At 38.4% G+C, this 18,700-nt stretch overlaps 4 protein-coding genes across 6 annotated transcripts in view; 2 read left to right on the top strand and 2 right to left on the bottom strand.

Moving 5' to 3' along the window:
- LOC127356631 (nuclear factor 7, brain-like) overlaps window positions 1-18,700 on the top strand; it is a 192,625-nt gene that overhangs the window by 101,914 nt on the left and 72,011 nt on the right. The window lies entirely within an intron of this gene.
- Window positions 1-18,700, top strand: part of LOC127356652 (nuclear factor 7, brain) — a 181,119-nt gene that overhangs the window by 101,542 nt on the left and 60,877 nt on the right. The gene's annotated exons all lie outside the window — the stretch shown is intronic.
- gsg1l (gsg1-like) overlaps window positions 1-18,700 on the bottom strand; it is a 56,713-nt gene that overhangs the window by 6,209 nt on the left and 31,804 nt on the right. Inside the window, exon 4 of the mRNA XM_051388654.1 lies at window positions 11,108-11,219. Coding sequence (XP_051244614.1) covers window positions 11,108-11,219 — 112 coding nt within the window. The remainder of the gene's footprint in view (window positions 1-11,107; window positions 11,220-18,700) is intronic.
- LOC127356630 (nuclear factor 7, ovary-like) lies at window positions 13,651-18,223 on the bottom strand. 2 transcript variants are annotated; one of them, XM_051388556.1, is made up of 2 exons: window positions 18,146-18,223; window positions 13,651-16,270 (listed from the first exon to the last, which is right to left on the bottom strand). In XM_051388556.1, the coding sequence occupies exon 2, from the start codon at window positions 16,251-16,253 to the stop codon at window positions 14,871-14,873; it is 1,383 nt and encodes a 460-aa protein (XP_051244516.1). In that variant the 5' UTR covers window positions 16,254-16,270; window positions 18,146-18,223; the 3' UTR covers window positions 13,651-14,870. The 2 variants fall into 2 exon arrangements, with proteins under 2 accessions (XP_051244516.1, XP_051244515.1); XM_051388555.1 differs by lacking the exon at window positions 18,146-18,223 and adding an exon at window positions 17,383-17,533.

Raw genomic sequence — 18,700 nt, 5'->3', positions numbered from 1 at the left:
TTGAAATATCTCTGCAAATATCGGATAGATTGCCAAGACATTTGGGACAGATATTGATGCTCCCTCAAGGCCACTAAATCCTACACACTGGTGCTTTAAGCTGCCAATAATCAATGTTTAAGTAAAAACAATCATAAAAGTCTAAAGCCCTGCTAGAGGCAGCAATGCTAATGATTCATGTAAATTCTGGGCTGATGTTGACGCTGCAGAAAAGATCAAGGATCATCCACTTAATGTGTACTGTGTAATGTGTACGTAAATCCCATTAAAGGCAAATTTCTACTAATTTTCCTTTCATTAAAGTCTGTTTCCCCAGGTGGAGAGACGATCTACCAGTCGGAGCTTTGCTAACTATCTAGTTGACCACATTCATCATGATGTGTGCAGGTTGTTATAATTCGACTTAACAGAATGAACCACTGTTATCGGCATATTTGTTATATAATTGTGAAAAACTGCTTGTCGCAAGTGCTAAACAGGATGTTGGCAGGATGGACACACCATTACTGATTAGTATATACTGGTTTATGATTGGATACTCCAGTAGTAGTTAAGATATCTTCCTCTGGAGACAAGTGTTGGACAGACAGAGGACAGAACGACCAACCTAGCAGGGCAGAAACACTGGGAGGTTCTCTGAGAGGGAGGTGATTGAGACTAAACCCACTCTGTGGCGAGTCAATGAGCTCGTCAGCCTCGGGCGCTGCTCCAGTTAATGTTAGCGGGCTGCTAATTGAGAGACTCTCGGCTCTGAAGGGAAGAGGTGTGACATTAAGGTCGCTAACAGTCCCTCTTTGCAGAGCCGAGCAAGAAAAAGATCCATAAAACCTTCTGAGGAAGTAATCCGTGAAGAGAAACTCCAAAATGAGGCAAGTTGACCGATGAAATCCATCACTTTTTATCCAAAAAAACAGAAATCTGAACTATTAACTTGGCTTAATGTCACACAGCCATCGATCACTTTTGCGTGACAGAGGAAACTCAAAGTAAAACACAATAAAAATGACAATAATAAATCATACAGTAACAACACAATCAATCACCAACAACATATATCACACAGATAAACTTTAGAACATTGTAAATGTTCTTTTCTGACATAAATATAAAGCAGTTTGACTGATTACTGATCTATTATAGGATTCATTAGTGTGTCAGCTGCTGTAAACGAGACCCTGGTGAATGTAGAACTGTAGATTTATATTAACTTTATTGACACTGATTATCAGAAACATAATCTTATCATATCTACCAAGGATGCAACTGATAACATTGGGATGTAAATAAAAAGCTCAACAGCTGAGTAGAGCTGCTGTTTTTACCATCTTGAATTAAGGATTTATTTCCACCAAACCAGAGTTGGTGATTGTTGGAAACACTAACAGAGACGCTTTTAATTTTGTTTAGTTTTATTCTGTTTCTGTTCACTTGAATGAAGTTACGATGATCTGAAGGTAAAATGAGTGTTTCTGTCTCTGGAGTCTGGTGGAGAGTGATAGTGATATTACGGCTGTTTGTGGTTAAAAAAGGTCTCCTCTGTAGGACCCCATAATGCTGTCAGACACGACAAACAACCGAGTCGTCAGGACAGGAACACAGTTAGTGGAACAAATAACAACACGTAGGGAACAAACAACAACTACGTTAGTGGAACAAATAACAACACGTTCACGTCAAAAAAGGGCAGTTGAGGTCCATTTAGTGCTCTAAGGACAACGCGGTGATGTACCTCAAAGGGTCATATTTAATCCACAAGCTAATATGTACCTTCAGGCGATAAGGTACATAACATTCAGACACAAAGGGCCATGTCGACCATCCCAACATATAGGTACAATCATACATTGCAAAAAAAAAAAAGCACGTCATTTCCCACTTGCCAAAAACATGAGTATGAAGGATCTTTCAACGGAGGAGGTCCCCAGAAGTTGGAAGAATTGGACTAAAGGACCGAAGAGGAGGCACAGAGATTCAGAGGAATGAAGGTGAATTGGAAAGTTAAAGTGCTTATATGTTTTATGTAACTTTTTTTGTGAAAACCAAACGAACTAGCAGTTAGCAACGTTAGCTAATCAACGGCTAAATTCATCATTTGCTAGCTACCAAGAAAAATTAATAACATTTCACAATCGCAAAAGTTAAGTCAAATGTGAGATTAGTTTGGGCAAATAGTTGTAATACAAGTCCACCCGCTAAACAACATTAAGGGAATACTAAATGAATAACGTACCAACGAAAATTAACGTACCAACGAAAATAACGAGCCACCAACGGCGCGAGTTGCGGGCAACCAGACGCCCGGGGCCGGGAGGAGCGCGAGGAAAAAACTAAAGCACCATTTTTAGTAATGACCCATGAATATATGTTAGGTAACGTTAAATTATATTATTGCCACGTTTAATTGATGCCATCAAAATTGTGAAACACAGACACGGAGCCATTAAGCGGAGCCAAAGCACCAGGAACATATTCCAACATCCTTTAAACCAGATTAGATAACCTTAGTTAGATACATTTCTAATCATTGACACAACGTTAATGAAGTGAAAGTTGAAGGGCGGAATTTGCACTTCTTTATGGATAATAAGTGTTTTCTTAACGTTAACGTTACTCATAAATCAAGGAGACAGTAGGCTAACATTACGTTGAAGCGAGCAACGTAGTTAGCAACTTCGTTTTTGTAACGTTATAAGGTGGACAGTGTTGATTAACATAATTAACTTAATATATATTATGAGAGCCAAATGCATCCATGAAAGTAATGTTAAGTACCATTTATATCACCATCATGTGCTGTGTTTGACAAAGCACCGGTAACAGTTTAAGGAAGATCAACGCACACAACGCACACGTAGCTAACGTATGTCACTAATATGCCGGCTGGTAACGAAGGTAACGTTACGGCGAAAGGGTGGTCAGGCAGATCAGATTCCGCCGAACCGGGAAGGTGTAGCAACAGACCCGTGTGAAAAGTAACGGTCTTTTCAAGCCGCTATCGTGTAGCCGGGTGGAACGTGGGGCAGTTTGTCCGGTAAGTTAGTTGCAGCAGCAGTGATTAGTGATTAGCCGAAAGAGGCACCGTGGCAGGCCGCGTGTGTATGCTTTGGTCGAGTGGCCCCAATTGAGGAATCGGATTTAAGTATGTGTCGCAGAGCGGCGCGGCCGTAAGACAGCTGTTACAAGAGCTTTTGACAGCGTGCCAGGTAAGACGGGTAGTGGGAAAGCAGGCAGAGGTTGGCGTGAGCTGAGGGAGTCACGTCGGTGATTTTCTTTCTTGTTAATTTCTGTTCTGATGTGTATTAGTTCCACCCTATGTGTGTGTATATGCCTTACTATATGATTGTGAGCCCCCGCACGGGTTAACGTGTCTGCGGCCATTATATTTACTGCATGTCAGCTGGGTTTAATGGGGTAATTGATATCACAGCCTAACTGTCTCCTTGTGCTTCATAGTTTTACTTCTTCCAGTCGTAACGTTAATAGGACGTCGGGCTAAGAGGTGCTACATTAGCTTATCATAAAACAGTGTTATTAACAACAACAGAAGCACATACCAAATTTGTTTACCACACAGCGTGTTCAGTAATATGGATCAGTACACGCACCGCTCTCTATTGATGTTAAGAGTTTAGCTAGCTAGCTACTGTCTCTTGGACTGAAGCAACTGAATTGTTTTCTATGTTGCTAGTGGTCTACGTGAAGTGTACCCCGATCTGTATTTGTTGTTCAGTTTAATTTCTGAATAATACAATTTACATAAATGTGTCCATGTTTTGTTTTGAAGGATGACTCTTTATTTCTCTTTCTCACCTCTGTCTGTGTGTGACAATGTTCTTTCAGACAATGAAGTGGACGGGAAACATTAGAGTATGGCCTGACGGATAACATGGTATCATACCTTTTCCTGGATCATTTAAAAAACAAGTCAAGTTCAACAAATTTATACAGGAGTTAAAGGATGTGGTAACATTGACTTTAGAACAAGTGCCTGAAGAATCATGAGCAGCCTTCGACTATAGAAAGGTAAAGTTTGATATGTTGAGCATTAAAAGCATTATATATCTATTATCTAATAGGTATTGTAGCTCTATGAATATAACATTGGAGATATTGTTTTCTTTGTTTGTGAATTGTTTGATACTTGTGGGTTGATCTGTGTATTGCTGGTAATTCAAGTTCCTCATCCCTTCTCTTCCCCATCTCAGCAGTGAGGCAAATCGAGACTGCCTGCTGGATTCATCGTTCCACCTTTCCCCAGAGATCTTCAGACCAGACTCGACAACAAAGAAGCATGTTTGAAGTTATCTAGAGATCGACATAGGATCATTCGAGTTCTCCATGAAGCAATCATGAATACACAATGTAAGTCAATGTTTGTCCATTGCTACTCATGGCCAAGTTAGAACATTTTAGAGGTAGCCTATGTCTCTGCCATGGCATTACTCCATCATTGCTTCATAAGTACTTCTGGCAGTCAAGATGTGAGTAAAATTAGTCAAATTACTTTAAAAATTTTAAGGCCTATTATTTTAGTAGTATTTTAACGATTGTGGCTTTTAAACAACAGTTTATGGGTAAACTAAATTGCTTTATTCATTAATTTAATCTTGATCACAGGTATCCCACCAACGCAGAATATGTGCAAGTTGTTAAAGCACTTATTGTCAAGTACCCTGTCCTTAAGGATCTGGAGGGAAACGGCTATGTAAGTTACGTTTGATATTATGTAGCTTGTTATTTTCTGATGTAATGAGTTTGAGAACATTGAATGAAATAAAGAATGCATGCAAGTGTATTAGGGCTGCACGATTTGGAGAGAGTCATATTGCGATTGTGGACAATATTGCGATTCGATTATAATGGAACAAATCGTACTATGAGTCTACTTGCTTGATTATCAAGGAAAATGCACAAAAACTGAACTGTGTATTTCTCAAATTGAACAAAGTTAAACAATACTTATAACAATAACTTTAGTAAAACAGATGTATAAAAGAACAAGGGGAGAGTGTTTCTCTCAGGAGGAGGTGGCTAGAAGCAGCACATATTGGCACATATTGGGGGTTACGGTAGGTTGTTGTTTTAAACGTTACTCGCATACTGCTCATAAATAATTTTGCTGATTGCATGTAGGTCTATCTGTTTTTAGGGGCACATGTAGAGCCCGGTGTGGATAATGAGCAGACTGCAGTGTACACAAAGACCAGTGTCACACACAGAGCACACTTTATCTGTTAAATTAAATCACACCCTTTTGCGGTTTTGTAATCGCACATGACGACCTTGTGATTGCAATTCGATGAGATTAATCATGCAGCCCTAAAGTGTATTGAGTTATTTTCCTTGGATAAGTTCATGAAATTAATATTTAATGATGGGGGTTATCTTTGTTGTATTGTCTGTGTTAGCATACCTGGCATCAGTCCCTCAAACGCAAATTCAAAGCAGAGCGTGCACCTTTGGTTCATGAAGACGAGGTGAGAAGGGTAAGGAGAAGTTTGGGCACAAGAGAGCCAGACAGTCTACGGAGGCTGCAAGAACCTATTGCAGATCTGTGCCAGGGGTGAGTGGATTAATGCAGCTGCTTACAGTTATTAGAAAAGTTGGTGTACAATAATATTTTACAAGACATATGTAGGTATGGTAATTGAGGCTCTTTTTGTGTGGTTGCAACATGAGAAAAAATGTTTTTGCATTGTGAGGTAAACCTGTTTTTATTTCCATCAGGTGCCTGCTATCATTGGTGAGGATGCTTCCTCTATTGGGAGACATGTGAACATCCTGCGTGTCCAGTATGAGAGAATGCAACCAGACAACTCTATTGTTAAAGACTGCATGCAGCGAACATTTGCGTGGCGGCGAAGAGAGATAGCAGATGGAATGACTGTGGAGGATATACTCAAGAAATACCCTTTCTTAAGAACACCCTCAGGGGTAAGTAATATGAATCACAGATCATTTAGTCAATTTTCAAAGCACACATCAATATAAGGACTTAGAACTTAGTAATACTTTCTAACTTCAGTACAATATTTTGAAAAATATTGATATTCGATACCATACCACAGGGGAAAATTGACACATTGATTACATTTCTGAATTAAATTACTAAATTATCTAATCAACTTATCTTAGTTAGTAAAGTTAATAATACTGTGTATTAAGCAGAACAGCATCAGTTAATTTACCTTGGTCAAAGTATTTCTTATAAACTAAATCTCTGCTGTCTGAGATTCCTCAGGTCTGATAGCTCTGAGGGGGATTAGCTTAGTTTAGAAATACAAATGTCTGTTGGCAAACAACAGGACAACTATCTTATCAACAACAGTTTACTGGGCCATCTTGTTTATTACTTTAGTGATGTTGAAAGGGGAGAGACGTCTCCAACCTCTCCAACACTACTTGAATAGTAACAGTGTAATGTAACTTAAAGGCATACAAGAAAGGTGTTTTACTACTGGTTTGGTCCTTCAATTTCAACTTTCAGTTGTACGATGAGGTTGACAGGATCCATCCATCATCTGTCAACTTATGCCGGCGTTTGAAGAGGGCTTCACAAGTGTTGTGCCGAAGGTGCTCAAGCTTCTCAGGAAAAACCCCACTGGCCAAAATCTACGTTGAACAAGAGGAAATGCTGGTCGAGGATCTACAAGGTATTGTTACTTTTGTGTGTAGTGAATAATCATCATCAGAAAGTTGATATGGGCAGTACTTTATTTTAAGTGCTTCTGTAGAAAATGTGTCATCATGTCAGAGTGTTGTTGGAAAGTTTATGGGGTGGCTGTAATAAATTAATAAGTAATATCTTCGCTCCACAAATTTAAGTGCTAAGTACTTGTACAAATAAATAACTGAACGATAAAGTGTACAGACCACAACTGAATAGCTTCACATTCTAACAACTAACAAAATAAATCCAGTGAAGAACAGAATTAGGCCCCTTTTCGAGAGGCTGTTGCCTGTTACTATTCAGTGTTAATTCAGTTCAAGAATTAACATTACGTTATCCACTCCAGTTAATATTGACTAGCAGCTTTGTACGCGTGCTAAGCCCACAGCCCAGCTCTGAGTGTGCAAGGACAGGAGTGCTGTTCAGACAGGTCAACCTGAGGGCCGGTCAAGGAGGGGCTGAGCGCTGCTCTACAAAAAATAAGAATTTACCCAATATAAATAGTAAATAGAAAATCCATATGTGTCAGTCAAGGTTTATATTGTTGTGGGCGCCACAAATAAATCAATGTTTGGACATTAAATTAGTTTGGTAACATCATAGTACACGGGTTATTACTTCATTAATTTACTGAAATGTAACATGTTGCAGGTTTCATTGCGTGTTACCTATTAAGGCAGTAACTGGGTCTTAAAATTACATTAAGAGCTAATTTATTAGATTTTTTCTAAACTAAATATATTAATTTAAATATATTACATAGAAGCACTACATTGTCAATTATGTTTCTAAAACACAAAGGTATTTTATACAAAAAGGAGACATGCTACCTATGGTTGAGAGCTTTGTTTTATTTAAAATAATTATTAAGGACTTTCATTTCAATGTTCTCGTGCCCTGATCTGCGCACATCTTTAAAAAGGTCGACCAGTTTCATGACAGTACGCAGTTAGTTAGGGTTTGGGGTAAACACATGGTTGTTTAACATTGCTTTAAGCTTCACCCTTTTCAACACAGTGGTTAACCAAAGCGTCTGCTCTACTTTTCATTTTTTTGTTCAGTACACTCAGCTTAACAACTACTTGGTTTCTGCCTACTTTTTTTCACTTGGCTCCCACCCTACATGAAGATCCTTCCTTCCTCCACTTATTTTAAATATTTTTGTGGTGGGTGAAAATCCCCCCGTCACTTGACCCGTATGATAAACATTCTCTATTAAATGCCACGGCCATATAGATGCACAAGTTGAACCACCTTTACCTTAATGCTGTTAACACGTTGCCTTATCCATTTATGAACTTTATATCAACTACAACAACTTTAGTATAAAAACAACTATAAATCAATAAATTTTAATGAAAATTCTGTCTCATCAAATAAAACCATCTTCCACAAAATTTAAATACCTAAACTTTTATTTTGTTTTTTAAAGAACATTACGTTTCCTAAATGGGTTCATTTTTTTATATTGGGATTTTTTTTCCATACATTTAAAGAACATTGTAAGTCAAAGCTAAATTGGTTGTCCCGTGCATCACGTTTTAGGCAGAAAACTTTTGTTCCTATCACTATTTAAAAATATCTAGAACAACTTATTTCTTTATATCTGGTACTTACTTCGGAACATCCCTTCTTCAAAGTCAATCCACTGCCTTACGTCTTCTTTCTATGAAGATTGTCAACCCCTTAGGCTCTAAACACACAAGCTTTGTGCTTTTATTAATATTGGCATTGCAGCAAACATGATCAAACTTAAGCATATCCATCTGCTTTTTAGTCAACATTTTGAAACGTTGTGGTTTACAAACCATCTTAAAACCCATGTTAGATGATCTTAAAACTTGCAATATGGTATCCTAACCGTAATGGGATTGAGCAGACTATTCATGCTGCACTAGCAACATTCCGATAATCTTTCAGCCCACATGTTGGGTGGTTTTACTGTCATTTAACTCGCCAGAGTTTGCCCTCGCACATATACAGAAATGAAGAAAATTAATTTTGTCTTGAGCACATGAGTCATTTACATGTTTAAAAACCTGAGCACAAAGTACATATGGCGGTCTTCTCCATTAAATGACTGAAGTTTTTCAACATTTCCCCTGATATATGCATGACTTATTGAAGAGTTTTCCTCTTACGATTAAACTAGTTTGTCCAAGCTCACAAGAAAGCACATAACAATTCAGAGATAAAAAAAAATACAATCAGAGGAAACTGTTAGTGGAACAAAACAACAACTACTGTTAGTAGACAAACTTGGACTGGTGCATTTGTTTTTTATAATTTTAAAATTTTTTTTTAATTTTATAAGTATAAAAATGTAAGTTTATTATAGTGGGAAAGTTTGTCCCCAAATATAATATTTTGGATAAATGGATATTATTTTACTTTCTTGAATTGCCGGTCAAGGGCTGTCACGCCCCAAAAAATTAGCACGTTACATGAACCATACGGCTATTTTGTCACCTAATTCGATGAATAAAGGATTTATTGTGACCAAACCAGAGTTGGTAATTGTTGTAAAGACAAAAAAGGTTTTATTTAGTTCCTGTCAATTTTGAATGAAGTTACAATACTATAAAGATATGCAAGGTAAAATGACTATTTTTATCATTGGAGTCAGTCGCAGCGCCTGTTGTTTTGGTCTGAGATGCTGATTTTCATATATGTAACCTTTAAGGAACATAACATACAGACCTACATGAAGAGGGGAATCCCAGCTTGTTTTAAACACTTGCGGTGAGGATTTTAACCACTGACCTGTTTTCATTTCTCTGAGGCTGAAATAAAGCGATGGTCGGTTTCTCGAGAGCTTTAAACAGAACATGTGAGAGGTGAGAGTGCACATCACTCATCCATCGCTCTCACAGTTTGATATATGTCCTGAAGGAGCTTTTTGGCCTTCTGCTCCAGTAGAGGTTAATCATTCCTGCTGAATTTATTCCACTTTAACGATCCTGAACGACTCCCTCATGGTGTCTAATGAGAGGCCTTCATGTGAATGAAAATCTCCTTTTAACAGGTGCGAGAAATTTCACATATTTCACTCTGACTTTTTGTTTTCTTTTTGTTGATTTATGTCCTTTCTTGTAATGCAGGATTTGGTAATTGAGTTTCACTACAAGGTCGGGTAAGGTAACATATTATGTTTTATTAATGTTACTTTTAAACACATTTGCCAACTTCCTTCTTCACTCTAACGGATCCGATATATCCCGTGTTTACCTGGAAGACATAGCAACTAGAGGCAAGCAAGTAAACGCACCGTTACCTGAATAAAAGTACAGATTTCTCTGTGTTTGAACGTTATTGGAAATATATATCATACATGTAGCATTTTAGACATTTTAATACAGAAATGTTAAGATGTTATACCTTTGTGTTTTCTTTTAATAATCTTTTCTTTGTTTTGGGCAGGGTTAAACAACTGGATGACTCAACAACTCTGACCTGCATCTACAGCACCGACCTATGCCCTGTATCTACAGCACCAACCTATGCCTTGTATCTACAGTACTGACCTATGTTCCTATGTGAATATGCATAGCAATAAATGAATGAATAAGTAAGAAAATAATAATACATAAATAGGAAGTAGCAAGAATTCAAAATAGCTAATTAAAGTAACTTACAATAACACAATATGTATGTAGATATTGTATATAAGTATTATTATATGAGATATTATACCTTTAAAATACTAACAATTCTATTACAGCTGAAGAAGATGTTGATTTGATCGAAAGGTCTAGAACAGCTACTGTTTAAAAATTATAATAATAATATTCTGAGGTTTTGTAAGAAATCTAATATGTGCTACTCCTGTGTGCGATTTATCAAATTCACACATTCACAGGAACATGAATTGATCGTCTGTCCTTCATCCACAAGCAGACTGAACTCAGACAGCAGCTGCAGCCTCCGAGCGGAGAGCAGCGGAGGTCAAGGTGCGTCTCGACTGGTTAATTATCCCAGAAACAACAACTTCAACGCTCCCTGTGTACCTCATCACCGAGTGCCGAAACGCTCCTGCAGTACAACGCCTCTGGCAACATCCTAAACAGATGATTTATGATCGACTGAATGGAGGGATGATGGGGTGCGCCTGAGGACACGTCCCCCCTCACTGCAGGAAGGAGAGGAATTAGAAAACTTGTCGTCCATCGATGGAGGTTCAAGCTGCACTTCTTTGTTTTCTGATCCAAAAAATGAACGTCATTGGCAGCATGTTGCATCGTCTATTTAAGTTTATTATTTCAGAATCTGTCTCCTACATATTGCTAGCTGTTGTCAGTCACCAGATAATTTTAAATGGTCAGTTTAAAACAAGTGGAAACATTAATTAATGCAGTTTTATCAGAATTACTGGTATATCTGTGTGTGTGTGTGTGTGTGTGTGTGTGTGTGTGTGTGTGTGTGTGTGTACGGACTGACCAGAAGGACCAGCCGTAGTCCCAGCTGTGAGGCCTCCAGTCTTCAGGACCCAGACTGACTGTGATCTGGAACACCTGAGTGTACATCATGTGGGCCACCATACCCAGAAGACCTGCAACACACACACACACACACACACACACACACACACACACACACACACACACACACACACACACACACACTGTCATTACAAGCACTGTTTGTCAAATACACACACAAACATGTACAAACAATTGTTTTTGGACTCTCCACATGAGCATCAATAACCTGCTATGAGTGTTCATCATCATCATCATCATCAGGTCACATTCATCCCTTTATGGCAAGGTATCAAAAAGACTAACTGCTGCTGTAGATGCTCCTCAGAGGATGAACCCCTCTTTAGTCTATCAGGGTGCAAACTCCAGAGCTCCCCTGAAAACATGATTTGTGAAACTTTGGGGGAGTCTCTTAAATATTGCTGATGTGCTATTTGTGCCTCTACACTTTAGGAAGCAGATGTGATTGTCTATAAGAACATTAGTATTAAAATGCCTGATTTTTAAGTGGAGTTTGGTCTGCAGAGCTGCAGAGATTTAAAACAGTAACACTGATATAGCTGCTGGACTCAGAGAGGCTCTCAGCTTTAGGTAGCAGATGTCTTTGCATTTCTGTCTTTCTGTATCTTCATCATCATGGTTCAGGCGTAAAGTTTGGCTATTATTGATGTGTGATTCGTGCATGAGGGCGATTCATCACTAATTCACGATACCGGCATGCATCTATTCTGCATGCTGATGCACTGCGGCACAATATCATTAAACTCACTCACTTTAACTCAGATATCAGAAGACAACAAACGTTCTTAGTGCTGTGCGCGAAATCACCATTATTATTGTTATTATTATTATTAATATTATTATTTCTTCTGTGCGTCAGTATTGGTGTGTGTTTCTTTACTCAGTTGATTTGCAATGCTAATTATAAAATGTCTGAATATAATGATGTGCAGTTTAAATGCTTGTTTACTGTATTAAAACGTTTATTTGGTGTTCAATGTTAACATGTGGGTGTTCAGTTTGTTCAATAAGTTTCAACATTACGGTCATTAATATTATTTAATTACATTATTATGGTGATAGTGGATCATATTTAGTGTCAGTATAATATTGTTTGCATTGCTTATGGAGACCGATAATTATCTATAATTATTCTTTTAAGAGTCGTGGTTAAAGTTTAATTATTTTTTGGATGTATTGATGCTTTCTTTTTATTTGAATGTTAATAATAATAATCTCTGAGTAATAAATGCTGGTGGAATACGATATAGAAGTAATATATTTATAATAATATAGAAAGTATAAAATGGAAACTGTTGTTAATACTGAACTTAAAACGTTTCTTTTCTTTTTCTCTGTTTATGATTTCTGTTTTAAGGTTTTCAACCTAATAAACTGCAGATAAAAAGAACTTTGCATGAAAACAAACTGATGGCAACTTAATAAATACAAAGAAATAAGATTTTAAGGCAGATATTGAAGAGAAAAACAGATAACTCGACCTTCCCTCTAGCGCCACCATCAGGTTTAAAACTTTCACTTTTAACCCCACAAATGGCTCCACTTCATCAACATGTTCTTAAACATAACACAAGATCATCTGCTGTTAATTACCATTAACGAAACAACAGTAAATCACGTCTCCTCCATGTTACAGCTCAACGTTAATATCAGTAATAAATCAGAACACATGTTGTAACTATTATAATTAGTCATTATGCAGAGCCAATTGATTTAAGTTGCCAGTAATGAGACAACCAATCAATTAGAGATAGGGGACATAATCACTCATAAACATACAGTAAATCAAACAGGCTCAATGAGAGATTAATGCAGACGTCTGTGCGTCACGTGGACGTGTGCGATGGGTTACAGCCACGTGTCTGTGTTTGTAATCACTGAGGCTGTGTGTGTGTGTGTGTGTGTGTGTGTGTGTGTGTGTGTGTGTGTCACAGTAAATAAACCTCAGCTGCTCCAGATTTACAGTTCACCATAAAGAGAGAACCATTTCTCCCCGACCTTCACACCATGATGACAGAGGTTTCTAGGAAATGAGTGTGAGTGTGTCACATGGCGGTAAAGATCCTTCACCTGCTTTCCTGTTTCTGCTGCAAACATTTTGAAAGCTTTAAAGTTCTAATATGTAATATTTCTGCATTAAAATGACTGTAAACACTAAAGTTATGTTTTATTTAGTTGAGTTGTGTTCTTACATTATCCCAAATGTTTCCAACAATGTTCAAACTCAGAGAAAATCAGTCAGTTTATTCAGGTAACGCTGCGTTTCACCGCCGCCTGTCGATGGCGTCATATCCCCTTTGTGCCTGCGTCAACATTGTGGTTGTCTGCCAGAAGCTGTCATACATTGACTGTTTATCCAGTCTGAAGCCACATTGTTACCATCCACTGTTTAGATCTTGGTGCTTTTTAACTCTAGATTTGAACCGGATGAAGGACTTTACTCATAGGACGTCTGGATCTTGAATTATCAGAGAAACAAGCTGAGCTAGAAACATTATTTTATTATACAGATGAAAAACAGGAGTAATTGTACATTCAGCATTAATGTTAATTAATGTTCTGAAATCAGCAAAATTACATACAGTCTGAACCCAAACTGAGACGTTCCACCTTAAACATGAGACGTCCACCTTAAATAGAAGAACTTCTCCTCTGACTGAATGACTAACAGCAGAATTCAACTGATGGAAACTGAATGAAAACACTGTTACAGACTGAATCATCTCCACTTCATCACATCAAACAGAACATTGTTCATATATTTTGGATCATTTAAACAAATATTTTACACATTGTGAACATTTCATATGTGGAATTAAACAATCTGGAAACTTTGTTGCTCAAACATGCAGTTATTGATTAATTTGTATCAATTATTTGGATCAACCAGCTTCCACAAACTGGTTGCTGGTCTTCAAGTCAAAATAATAAAAAATAAATTTAAAATAACACAGTAACGATGAAAAGAAAACCAAACAAAGACCAGAAACTAAATGAAACAATTTTACATCTGAGGTCGACAATAAAAACAAAAAGGTGATTTTCAAACTAAATAACAACAAAAAGAAAATAAAAACAATCAGAATAATAAACATATTATTCAGTGCAAAAAACTAATTACAAGAAAGTAAAAAATCCTTGTTTCTGAGAAATTATTTTTGAGTCTTATTTTTGTTCTAATAGAAAAATAATCTTGTCAAACATGTTTTTGAATCTGATTTTAATAAAATATATGTAACTTTGTCTTAATAAGATATTACAGCTAATATTGAGCTTGATTTAACCAGTAACAACAGTAGAAAGAGCACTCACACAACTTCTCAGTTTCAGAGAAAGTCGTCTGGTCCCAGTGTTGGAAATGAAGCAGCTGTTTAGTTTTTATTATTGTAATAAAAAAATACAATAATAAGAATGTTTTTTATTCCTTCATTTAAGACAAATTCACTTGTTATTATGCTGTTTGAAGAGATTGTGTCTTATTGTAAGATTTGTTTTGCTAATTAGGGTTTAAATTCTTAAATTCAGCTCAATTGGCAGATTATTTTGTCAACATTTGATTATATTTAATAATATGTGTCTGTTCCTGCAGTGTTGGAATAATGAGGAGCAGGTTTCAGTTTAACAGGATCAATTCAGAGACTTTTATCTTCAAGAAATAAACATGATGAATATAATCATCCTCTTTATCTCTAACTGCTCTGTTACACTGTCACACTGACCTTCACTGGTAATATCTTCAGTGGGACTTTATCCCAAGTGAAAATGTATGGAAACATCCTCTTAGTGAAAGTGTGTGTGAAGGTGTGTATGTGTGTGTTAGTATCAGGATCAGAGAACGACAACTTTCCTCTTTTCCAGTCCAGATTCACTCTGATCCTCTGGACCTTCTTCTGAACTACGAGACCAGTTGATGGAGCTGATGGTGACCGTGCTGAGTATTTACCTCCATAGAACTGTATTCTCCATAATCCAGACAGTTTGTTTCCCTTCCTCTGGACAGACTCTGCTAACACACCCAGTAACCAGTATGTATTGTCTCCAACCTCGACATCCCAGCTGTGAGTCCCTGAGTTAAAGCCCTCGGAGCCCAGAACAGACCAGTACTGATCAAACCTCTCTGGATTATCAGGAAGCTGCTGTTCCTCTCCTACTCTCACACTGGTCAGATCTTCAGACAGGATGAGATATGGATAAGCAGTGTTTGGATCCAGAATCACAGGACTGTAGGAGACCATGTCCTTCATCTTGTTCCAGATGTTGAAGGTCAGGTTGCCCAGGTGTTTGGCCTCGTCTATCAGAGCTCCTGAGGGCAGCTGTGGATCCTCCAGCAGGGGGCGCTGCTGGACTCTTTCCACTGCAGCCTTGTAGTTGTTCAGGAATGAGACGTCTTCAGCTCTCAGCTCCTCCTCTGTGGCTCTGACTGTGTCTGAAAGAGCTGCTATCTCTCTGCTCAGAGCCTCCATCTTCTCCTTCATCATCTGACTCTTCTGCTCCTCTTCCTCCCTCAGTGCAGCCAGCCTGGCCTCCTCTTGCTCTTCTAGAAACTGGTGAAGCTTCTTAAACTGCTTCTTAATCTTCCTCTCTGTGCGTCGGGCCTGGACCTTCAGGTGTTCTGCTGTTTGATCAAACTTCACTTTAACTCCTTCACAAACCTTTAACTTCTCCTTTAAGGGCTCCAGAGTTTCCTCAAGTTCCTTCTTGTGTTGTCGAGCAGCTTCATCGATGGGTCTGAATCTGTGGTTGGAGTGTTTTTCTGAATCTCTGCAGACGAGACACACTGGCTGCTGATGGTTCAGACAGAAGAGTTTGAGTTTCTCAGAGTGCAGACTGCAGAGACCCTCTGAAGATCTCTGATCTCTCTCCTGTAAGAAACTCTCACACAGGTTCTTTAAAGTCAGATTACAGGGTGGATCAGCCTTCGAAGATCTCCTCTTACAAACTGGACACTCGCGTGTTTGTTTCTCTGTCCACCAGCTCTTCAGACAGTCTTTACAGAAACTGTGGCTGCATGACAGAACAACAGGATCTCTAAAGACATCATGACAGACCGGACAGCAGAGATCCTCCTCTAATCTGGAAGCCATTTTGTCTCTGAGTGCAGCTGGAAACAGGAAACAGCACGTTAAACATGAACTCAGGTGTGTTTCCACACCCTGCTGTAAAATGTTGCATCAGTTACTTTCACTTTGAGTCCTTGAATGTTTACAGTCCCTGACAAAAGTCTTGTCGCTTGGGTACAAGTTGACCTTAAGTGCCCCTCAAATATATGTCTAATCAATTTTTTTTTTTACAAGAAATAATTTCAACCCCAACAGCTTTTGGAATAATGTTTTGGTGCGAAACGAAACTGCTGAAAAGCATTCTAACGTTCACAGCTTGGTAAAGCCCACTGAGTCAGTTTTTGCAAAGACAAAAGTCTTGTCGCCTTGTCATATGATGCACCCAATCCTAGATTACAGCCTCACCTGTGATCAATAATTGATCAATCAATAGTGGGTGTGTATAAAAAGAACCCCAGCACACCAGACCTTTACATCAACTGCAGCTTGACCTCTGACAACATGCCTAAGATTCACCCTGAGACCAAAGCGTTGATTATCAAGAGGCTGAAGACCAGATCCACTGCTGAGGTGGCTGACACCTTCAGTGTGTCTCAGCGTCAAGTACAAAGAATAAGAAAAAGATTTGAAGAGACTGGAGATGTTTTTGACAAGCCCAGGTCCGGCAGACCCCGCAAGACAACTGCTCGGGAGGACTGTTTGTTGGCTCGAAAAAGGCCAGCCCCTTTTCCACTGCAGCAGAGCTCCACCAGGCCTGGTCACCTCAAGTCCCCGTGTCAACCAGAACAGTTTGTAGAAGTCTGTCTCAAAATGGCCTCCATGGTCGAATCAGTGCTCAGAAACCAGCACTAAACAAAAGGCAATTAAAAAAACGTGTGGCATTTGCCCAGGACCACAGCCTGCTGAAAGGATGGACGCTGGAAAAGTGGCAGAAGGTGGATTTCTCAGATGAATCTTCGGTTGAATTACATCACAGCCGCGGCAAATATTGCAGGAGACCTACTGGAGCCCGCATGGATCTGAGATTCACCCAGAAAACAGTTAAGTTTGGTGGCAGAAAAATCATGGTCTGGGGTTACATCCACTATGTGCGAAAGATTTGCAGGGTGGAAGGCAATATCAATAGCCTAAAATATCAAGAAGTATTAGCTACCTCTTACATTCCCAACCATAAAAGGGGTCAAATTTTGCAGCAGGATGGTGCTCCATCGCATACTTCCATCTGAGTTCCTCAAGGCGAAGAAGATCAAGGTGCTCCAGGACTGGCCAGCCCAGTCACCAGACATGAACATCATTGGGCATGTCTTGGGTAGAATGAAAGAGGAAGCATGGAAGACGAAACCAAAGAATCTTGATGAACTCTGGGAGGCATGTAAGACTGCTTTCTTTGCTATTCCTGATGACTTCATCAATAAATTGTATGAATCATTGTCGAACTGCATGGATGCAGTCCTTCAAGCTCATGGAAGTCATACAAGATATTAAATATGGATCTCACAGCACCACTACTTAATTCACTGATGTTATGCAACATATTTTTGTATTTGAAGTAAATTATTTGTTCAATTTTCACATTACTCTCTGTAGGCGACAAAACTTTTGTCTTGCCAAAATCTGACCTTTCTGTGTTCATTAAATGATCAATCTTTCTTCAGTGAAGCAAATTTATTTTAGTATATTAAACATAATTTGGGAGGGTTTTAGCTTTCATGTGAGCCATTTCTAAAACCAATGGATTAATTAAAAGTCAGGTTATAAGCTGTTGTTTCTACAAAATAGATAAGTGACTAGACTTTTGCCAGGGACTGTATTTCAGTCAGCAGCAGGTTGAACTACTTCAGTTTACTTCAGTACTTCGTCCTGTAACTGTTCTCCCTCAGTTAAAGTCACAGATTTGTAATGAAGGTAAATCTTACCGTCTGTCTCTCCGTCTGTGTGTCTCTCCTCAGTGAGAACTGAACAGGAACAACCTGTTTCTCGGTTGGTCTCAGGTGATGTCAGTAAGAGGCGGAGCTTTGTCAGCTGACTGCTCTGAGATCAGGTGACGTAGAAAACACAACCAGAGCAAACTGATTGTGTGATGTACTTTGTTTTAATTCATGTTGAAGAAATATTTATGAGAACAATGACTCAATGAAGTCAAAGTTATATTTCACTAATATCTTTTAGACGTTGTGATTATTCTAATCATTTACTGGTTTTCAGTTTCAACATGCTACTCATATTTTGGGGTATTTTCAAAAATGTTTTCCTCATTTTATACTGATATTAAAGATAATAAATGGAAACAGAGAATCATCAGGAGCTTTTACAGTCAACACATGTTTTTAAAAGTTTCTGTGTTGTAATTTTAGCTAAGCTAGCGGTGCGTCGCTAACAGAGCTAAACAGCCATGAGCAACTATTGTTAGCTGGTCTTATATAATCAGCTGCGTCACCTTACTCCAGATCAGCCAATAACAAAATTTCAAC

Source organism: Dicentrarchus labrax, unplaced genomic scaffold (assembly GCF_905237075.1).
Source record: "Dicentrarchus labrax unplaced genomic scaffold, dlabrax2021, whole genome shotgun sequence".
In the NCBI taxonomy this organism is placed as follows: Eukaryota; Metazoa; Chordata; class Actinopteri; family Moronidae; genus Dicentrarchus; species Dicentrarchus labrax.
This window is presented reverse-complemented; position numbering and strand designations above follow the sequence as displayed.

What these genes read in the sequence shown, in the direction of transcription:
- LOC127356630 (XM_051388555.1), bottom strand. Translation starts at nt 17,524, where the DNA reads ATGATGTTCATGTCTGGTGACTGGGCTGGCCAGTCCTGGAGCACCTTG. An exon ending in TATGGTTGGGAATGTAAGAG is followed by an intron (nt 16,271 to 17,382) that starts GTAGCTAATACT and finishes TCCTGTTTCCAG; the next exon opens with CTGCACTCAGAGACAAAATG.